Source organism: Euprymna scolopes, chromosome 45 (genome assembly GCF_053919585.1).
Source record: "Euprymna scolopes isolate OS-2025 chromosome 45, ASM5391958v1, whole genome shotgun sequence".
NCBI classification, from domain to species: Eukaryota; Metazoa; Mollusca; class Cephalopoda; order Sepiida; family Sepiolidae; genus Euprymna; species Euprymna scolopes.
In genome coordinates, this window is record NC_136526.1 from 51,659,954 (window position 1) to 51,669,497 (window position 9,544).

Sequence of the window (9,544 nt, forward strand, 5' to 3'; positions counted from 1 at the left end):
TATGTATAAAAAACAACTCTCCTTTCTTGTTTAATATTATGACGTCCAGTCTTTATGTTTGAATGGGTTTATCCATTTGTATGTCCATGTTCTCTAGGATTTTGTGATTCTCGTTTTCAAGTATTTTGCAGACTACTATTATCGTGTCCCTGATTAAGCTATGGAAGAATAGTCAAAAATTTTGCTTAAGCCACTCATTTTTGGTTCCACCATATTCTTGCTTTCATTTTTTCTTATTCTTTTGGAAAGTGCTAGAATATTACCATCGAGTTCCTTGGCTATAATCTCCAACTCCCTTACTCTTCTACCATATTTTTCACTTCGGCTGCAGATAGTGCTGTTCAGTCGTCCCTGCACTGCAGGAGCGACAAGAAATTGTTTTGTTTCGAATTCCTTTCCGTAACAATTCAGCTTATTTTTGAGCCTGTTTCCAATGTGGTATTTTGCGTTTCGCCTCAATCTCTTTTGCTGTCGGAAATTTTGGACATAAGATAACCGTTTCACTTTCGTGAGGAATGTGTCATATGGAACAAGTCTTTTGAGAGCAATATTCACTCTTTTTATTGCTGCCTTGGTAACTCTTAGAGATTGTACGTTTGGCAGCTTAGGTTTTTCCAGTACTCTATCCTCCCGAACTCTTTAATTATCTTGCATAGCTCTTCCTCCAATGCCAATTGCTCATCATGCAATTCTGGCAATTAGTGTGGGTACAGGTGTTGGCATTATTTGCAAATAGTAATAAGGAAGAACCAAGGTTCAGTGAGAGAATCTAATAGCTTTTTTTTCCTTGCTACATGCTAGGGATGAGGGATCTTTAAGGGGTTTATCCAACAGAGTTGGTCCTGGTTGTAAATGAAATCTATGTTGAAGCGTTGTGGGCACACACGGTCCTGCAAGATCAACAGGTGAACTGTGGTATGATTCTGGCTGTACTTTTGAAATGGTGTGTCGATCAATGATGGGACTTTTTATGGATTTTCAAGCAGATTCTGTTTTTTTCCTATGAAAGATGATACTTCAGTTTTTATGTATTCTATCTCAACCTCATTTAAATCCTTCAGACAGTTGTGTCGCTGAGATGCTATTTTGGGATGGGACGTTTCTTTTGAGAGAAGTGGAAGAATATTTGCTTCTGTCCATTGGTTTTGTTGGGAATATTTTGTTCGAGCATTTCATCTCTTTATAGTTTCCTCTTCTTTTATAGAAATGTAGTCTCCTTCTGCCTCCATTTGTGCAGCATTCTCACTGATGGTGATCCTACTCATCTGGTAATCCAGATATCTTGGTCAGACAACCACTGCGTTTCTTTTTTTCTGTTCAGTTTCTATCTTATCAGCCAGAATTTGATTTACTGTCTTGCTCTATTATTTTAACGTTGAGTAGTGTTAGTAAAATAGCAACAACTTCTTTTCAGCAGCATACTAAGTCCAGGATAAAAGCCTCTTGCTTATTTTTTGCTGTTAAATGTAATAAAGATAGAGGGCAAGACCTCTGGTATCAAGGCTTGGTTGCTGGTCTTTGTTAAAATGTTTTTGAACAATGAAGGTGATCCCAATTCAATGCACGATCTTATTTATAACTACGGTTAGGACAATCAACCAACCTCATTATAAAAATATCGAATTTTGGATTCAAGTCAGTTCGCTGTCAACCTCAATCTTGAATGACTGAACCACTATTGATCGTGACTGCATTGATTCTTCGCCGATCTAATGCTGTCATCTTTATTCTAAAAAATTACTCAACACTCGAAATCTTAACTGCATTGATTCTTTGCCGATTTGATTTACTACCGCCACCTTTGTTCGACATAATGGCTGAACATTAAACAGGTTATGCGCCCAGCCATTGACTTTGCTTTGACCTGTCTTAATCTAATTTCCAATTGCGGCAGGTGAAATTTTTGGGGTATTTAAGGATACGAAAAATACACAAAGTTATTCAATTTCCACCAGAGAATTATAGTAACTCCGAATTTATGGAAAAGAATCCAACTGTTTTTGCAGAACTGATTCAATGCTTAGACGATAGAAGTCTGTCTCCGACTATAAAAGATGCCTTGGATGAGGGATATAAAGCATTGAACATATTAAGAGAACATTATTTATCAAAAGGGAAACCGAAAATTATATCACTATATACAAAACTAACGTCTCTAAAACGTAACAAAGATCAGACTATTACTGTCTACGTTATGAGGACAGAAATAAAAGCAAATTCATTAAAACTCTCGGGTGAAATAACCGATAGCCTGTTAATCTCAATGATGCTCAAGGGACTTACAATTTTAAACAATTTACAACTCTTATAACGCAAAAAGGCAAATCCATAACTTTCAGTCGACTTAAAGTGGCATTGCATAGTTACGATGAGGCGAATCGGATGTTCTAGCAATATCAGGAAGAGACGAATCGGATAACTAGCAATATTATGAAGTTCAAACATGCTTCTCAAACACTGGCACAACCAAATTATCCCTCTCACCGCAATGTTTTCCCCCAAATTAATCCCCACCAAAAAAGAATAAAATTATCTGCTATAATTGTAGACGACCCAACCACAAGTTTCCAATGTTGATATAAAAGCTCAAAAGTGAACTCCATCAAAAATGTTGAAAAATTTAATGAAGAACATACATTTCTATTCACATGTAAATTTGACAATACAACAAACGGTAAAAAATCTTAGACTGTTGCGCTACAGCACACGTTATCAGCAAGTAACCTAATTTTATTAATTTTTATTCGACCTTTAATCCAGAGAGTTATTTTTTTAAACTGGCCGACGGTAGTCAAATAAATAATATAGTCTTGAAAAAGGCACATGCTAAAATATCAGTAAAAAATAATAAAGGCGAAATTTGTAACTGTATTCTTAAAAATGGTCTTTTCATACCTAAATTTAAGCAAGATATATTTTCTGTACAGGCCGCCATTAAACAAGATGCGAATATAAAGTTTGGTTATAACAAGTAAAAATTGATATACCCAAATGGAACTGCGTTTGATATTAATGAAAATGGCCGACTATATTATTTATAGTGTATAGTTCCTTCAAAAACCGCTTGTTACGACTCAGAAACCTGGCATAACATTCTGTAACACTGCAATACTGCTGATATTTAAAAAGATACCAAATCAAGGCATGAAAATAATGCGTTTAGACGATCTTACAAATTGTGATGCTTGTGCACAGGTGAAAATGGCGGAATATATAAGCCAAACACCAGACAAAAAGGCCACGACAATTCTCTCACTCGTGCACTGTGACTTGGCAGGCCCGATAAGCCCGATGAGACAGATAACTTCAGGTATACATTAAATTTAAATTATCAAAGTTTAATTATGGTTTATTTCTTAAAAAAAAACAAATCCGACACTAAGAAATATTAAGCTGCCATCGCCTTGTACGGCGCAGTAAAAGGTATTCGTTTAGACAATGGAACTGAATTTTCTAGTAAAGGCTTTGAACTTCTATTAATAAACCATCGTATTAAATACGAGAAGTCATCACTTTATTCCTCATTTCAAAATCGCACTGCTGAAAGAGCATGGCGAACCCTTTTCGAGAAATTAGCCCATAGCTTGTGGATGTAGTCATTAATGGCGCTGGAATATATCAGGAATAGATCGTTAAATGAAAGATTGGGCAAAACCTTGTATTAAGCGTTTTGTGGTGTAAAATCCAATTGAATTGAATGCATTTGGTATGACCTTCACCTTCACCGAGGTGAACGATTTATATGACCTTCACCGAGGTGCGCGACTTGACACACAAAAATAAACCGCCTCTTAATCACCTGCTAACGCACGCATCACTGTAACGTCCAATGACAACAACAACAACAACCTTCTCACTCGACCTGCCTTTATACCACTATCTCAATCCCTTCTCTTGCGCATGCGCCTGTAGATTCCTGACAACCTCGAGACTTCCGCTTATAAAAACCCAAGTTTTGTTGTCGCGCATGCCTATACAAGGCACAAACACGAGGGCGTTTGTTGTGTTGGTAAGTACTACATTTGGTTTAAACTGCTTTGCATTCATAGAAAATACCCGTCAACTAAATGTTAAAAGCACAAAGGGTATTTTCATAGGTTATGATAAAAGCAGTCCAGCTTATTTAATTTACTTTCCGGGCCAAAATGCCATAAAAGTTAGATGTGTAAAATTCAATGATACATTTCATTTAAAAAATTACTAATCATTGGACGAAAAACGTGAAGAAATATTACGTTTTTTTCATCGATCACAACGAAATATTGATACTGACGACAATTGCAGTAAAACTACTGACATAAATATAAACCCGACACCTCGATACATGATAAGGTATCAAAAAATACCAGACTTCTTAAAAATTGAAAAGCTACAAGACTACACAGTGGGTTTCTGTTACTCGGTGAAAAGCGCATAAAAAGTTATAATGAGGCGATTAATTCAGAAAATCACAAAGAATTTAAAAAAAAAACCTATGAAATCCAAATTGAAAGCTTTATCTGAAAATAATAAATATGAAATGGTGGCAAAACTAAATCAAAGGATAAGAATATAATTCCTTCTCACTAGGGTTTCTCTAATAAAATCATAGCTTCTGGCATGGAAACTTTTAAAACAAATTTGTTGTAAAAGGTTTTTCACAAATTTCTGAAATCGAATATTTTGCCACATTCTTAACAATGACAAATTTAACGACGATTTGACTTTTATTGCAATTTGCCGCCCAATAGAATTTAAAAATACATCAAATGGATGTAAAAAAAAATGCTTATTTAAATGCTCCATTTGACTGTGAGATTTATATTTACCTCCCGCCCCCGAGGGATTTAAAAGGTAAAAAATCTCGTTTGGAAACTGAATAAATCGTTATACAGACTAAGACAAAGCGCTCACAATTGGAATTTAACACTCTATAATTATTTAATAGAACAAAAATCCATGCGGTGTCGTGCATGTACACAAAAAATGTATATAAATAAATTGGTGATTTTGGTATTTTGGGTTGACGGTTTATTAACTCATCTTAAATTGTTAAAAATAAATAAAAATTTTAAATAGCCGATCTTGGACAATTGTCATGGTTCCTCGGTATGATGCTAACCTGTGAAAATGAAACTATACCAATGAACCAATCAAAGTACACTGAAAAATCCTTCTGAAGCTTGTAATGCGAGATTGTGAACCACGTATAACTCTTGTTGAGATTGATATAAGAAAGAATATAGAGATCAAAACTAAATAGATGATCGATTATACATAGAAATTATTGGAAGTCTAATCTATTTGATGATCACCACTAAGCCTGATATATGTTACACTATAATGTGATAGTATGAACCATTACCTCCCCTTAAAGAACTCTTCAGTAAAGAAGTCTCGGATATACCTTCACTTCCGTTTGTCACAGAACTGGAGTTTCAATAAAAAATGGAGACCGTATTCCGCTTTTCATAAATGAATCTCACGTTTTAGTATTCTTTTACATAATGTTTCATATAACAAAGCTATCTTAAAACTTATCAAAACCGACGATTAAGGACTTAACTAGTGACAAAAAAGTCCTTCGTCATCTAAAAGGAACAAAGGAACAATATTTAATATTTAAAAAGTCGATAAATCCCTTAAATTTAGAAAGATTCTCAGATTCAGATTAAGGCAACTCTGAGGATCGAAAAAGTATAATGGGATACTGTTTTAGAATATCAAAGTCTGAACCTATGATTCCCCGGAAAACTAAAAACAATAAATTGTTGACCTTTCTACATGTGAGGCAGAGTTTGTTGCACTTATGCACTCAGCACAGAAGGCAATTTTTCTAAGCACTCTTCTAAAGTCTATTTTAAAACCATATATCAATAAAAAAAAACAGACAACAGTAATTGTGACGAGAGTAGTATCTTATTAGCAAATAATTCTATGATTCATCAAATGTCAAAGCATATTGATATCAAATATTTCATAAGGAATGAAATCAGTAAAAGATCTATTACTCTTAATTATGTAACATCTGAGAATAATATAGCCGACATTTTCACTAAACCAGTAAAAATAGATAAGGTTAAAACATTTTATCGCTGAACTTTTTTGAAATCTAATCTTGAATAAATCTATTTCCAGAAACCCAAATGAGAAGTTGAGACCACAAAAAAAGATTATAAATTGTCCCGGGTACGACGCTAAACTATGACCATTTTTCTTGTCTTCTTAACCAAATTAATAAATTTAAATATATAAAAGAATGTTTCGAGTTTTTGTTTAACAACATCAACAACAACGAAACAATGGTATGTATATTTGAAAAAAATGTGTATCTCTATATTTCGATGCGTATATTTGAAAAGTATGTATATCCATTTGTATTTGTTTACATACATAGTTGAAGAGTATGTATATCTGTTTATATTTGTGTGTAAATATATATTTTAAAAGTATGTATATCTGTATTTGTGTAATATATATTTGAAAAGTATGTATATATGTATTTGTGTATATATTTGAAAAGTATGTATATCTGTTTGTATTTGTGTATATATTTGGAAAGTACGTATATCTGTTTGTATTTGTGTGTACATATACATTTGAAAAGTATGTATATCTGTATGTATTTGTGTATATAGATTTGAAAAGTATGTATATCTGTGTATATATTTGAAAAGTATATATATATATCTGTATTTGTTTATATATATTTAAAAGTATGTATATCTGCTTGTATTTGTGTATATATATTTGTAAAGTATGTATATGTTTGTATTGGTGTATGTATATTTGAAAAGCATGTACATCTGTTTGTATTTGTGTGTACATATATATTTGAAAAGTATGTATATTTGTATTTTTATAGGTATTTAAAAAAACTAATAAAAAATACCTTAAACAACGTGATTAAAATTGTTTTCTCTTACACACATTATACCAATACATTGTTATTTTTTGTACCAACAAGACTGACGACAAATTCCAAAAATAAATAAAACAAAAGAAAAAGAAGAAAATGTTTTTAAATTTTCACATTATATAAAAAGGGTTGTTAAAATGTTTTTGACTAATGAGGGTATGCACGATTTTATTTATAACTACGGTTAGGACAATCAATCAATGAGAAGCCTCTGACTTAATTATACAAATATCAAATTTAGATTCAAGTCAGTTCGTTGTCAAACTCCATATTTAACGACTGAACCACTGCTGATCGTGACGGCATTGATTCTTTGGCAATCTAATGCCACCATCTTTATTCTAAAGAATTACTCAACATTCGAGATCGTGACTGCATTGATTCTTATCCGATTTGATTTACTACTGCTATCTTTGTTCAACATAATGGCTCAACATTTAATAATCCAGATTTTCCTTTCATAGCTGGAGTGAAACTTTCAGAATAAAGATGGTTCATGCAATTGTTTTCCTATTGCCACATGGTGCATACATGTGGTGAGACACTCTTTTTATCCTTGGTAACGACTTAACAGTATTAAATTTACTTTTTCTTTATATTTTATTGTATCATTTCCTCACTGCTGACGTCTAATCTTATTGAAACTTGTCTATTAATAAAAAGGTGTACCCTCACCTAAATCTGACAGGATGCGATAGAGAGAGGACACAAATTTTAAAAATATTTGGTCAGGGTTTACTTCAAAAGAAGAACTATATACTGAAAAATCTATTTTCTCTCACTTTGGTTTTATTTTATGCCAGTTAAAGTTCTCTTGATAAATCCAGTATGTGTTCGCATATGTTGCAACATGTTTTGTTTTTGTGTAAAAGAAGAACCACATAATTCACAAGAATAAGGTTTCTCTCCAGTATGTGTTCGCATATGTCGCAACATATGTTGTTTCTGTACAAATGAGAAGGAACATAATTCACACGAATATGGTTTTTCTCCAGTATGTGTTCGCATATGATCCAACATATTACGTTTTTCTGCAAAAGAGGAGCAACAGATGTCACAAGAATATGGTTTCTCTCCAGTATGTGTTCGTTTATGTTGCAACATGTTTTGTTTTTGTGTAAAAGAAGAAGCGCATACTTCACATGAATAAGGTTTCTCACCAGTGTGTGTTCGCATATGTAGCGACATATCATAGTTCCTTGCAAAACAAGAGCCACATATTTCACAAAAATATGGTTTCTCTCCAGTGTGTGTTCGCATATGCCGCAGCATATTATTTTTCAGTGTAAAAGATGACCCACATACTTCACAAGAATGTGGTTTATCTCCAGTATGTTTTTGCATATGTCGCAACAAATTATTTTTAAGTGTAAAAGATGACCCACATTTTTTACATGTATATGGTTTCTCACCAGTATGTGTTCGCATATGTTGCAACATACTTTGTTTCTGTGTAAAAGAGGAGCCACATACTTCACAAGAATATGGTTTCTCACCAGTATGTGTTCGCATATGCTGACACATACTTTGTTTCTGTGTAAAAGAGGAGCCACATATTTCACAAGAATATGGTTTCTCTCCAGTATGTGTCCGCATATGTCGCAACATATCGTGGTTCCTTGTAAAACCAGAACCACAGATTTCACATAAATATGATTTCTTTTGAGTATCAGATTTAGAGGCCATTTTCGATGTCATAATCATTTATAACAATTTATTTTTCGTTACTTTCATTATTGTGTGCTTTTGCACGGAACAAAATTAAGAAATCTTCACAATTTTTAAAATTTATACAAATTTAAAAATCAGTAGATCATTTAAGATTGTCATTAGAAAAAATTTTTTCAATAAACAATTACTTGCGTTAACTGTTATATATAATAAAATTGTGTACGTCATATCAGCTCATAATTAGATGTATAGACTTTAGATCTCCATAGATTCGTGACAATGGAACATGAATGATATCAGAAAATTTTCATACATCTAATTAAAACCAATATTTTGCAGCAGATTTCCAGCTTAAAAATATATAGTTTGTAAGAAAATATTTTTTCCAATATATTATCATATAATGCGATTTGATGATTTCTGTCATTCCCAGTGTTTGGTTAATAAGCATTTGTTTTTCGTCTGTATTTATTGCTTCATAATCTGCAAGATAAAAATAAAAAATTACTTTCAACAAAAATCTTAACTTGATACAGGTATTTTGATAAACATTCTTATTATTTTAAAGATATTAAGGTTTTATGAAATTATTTCCATTGAAGGAATGATACTTAGTGAATAATCTAAAAAAAAACTGTTGTAGTAATCTCACGTTAAACAAATTAATGTACACATATTGAAAGATACTAAGAAATTAGAAAATATAATACAATAATTAAAATAACAAAAATTATCTACAAACAGTTGATATACCATAGCACCTTACAAAAGTAAAGCCAGTCACTTTTATCACATGTCAAAAAATATTTAATCCACATATCTGTAAAAGCGAAAGTGTCTGTGTGTGTGTGTGTGTGTGTGTGTGTGTGTGTCTGTCTGTTTGTGTACATTTCCCTTAACACTATCTCTGTCAATTTTCAGTCTACAGACTCGAAATTTGATATACAGGGTAGTGAGATTTGGAAAAATCTTTGT

General features: G+C 32.5%; 1 protein-coding gene across 1 annotated transcript; it reads right to left on the reverse strand.

Annotated features, from left to right (window-relative positions):
- Positions 1–7,017: 7,017 nt before the first annotated feature.
- LOC145269088 (uncharacterized) lies at positions 7,018–9,046 on the reverse strand. Its single transcript, XM_080124682.1, has one exon. The coding sequence runs from the start codon at positions 8,600–8,602 to the stop codon at positions 7,688–7,690; it is 915 nt and encodes a 304-aa protein (XP_079980808.1). The 5' UTR covers positions 8,603–9,046; the 3' UTR covers positions 7,018–7,687.
- Positions 9,047–9,544: the final 498 nt, after the last annotated feature.

Bases quoted from the DNA above. Each gene is read 5' to 3' on its own strand.
- LOC145269088 (XM_080124682.1), bottom strand. From the start codon at position 8,602: ATGATTATGACATCGAAAATGGCCTCTAAATCTGATACTCAAAAGAAA.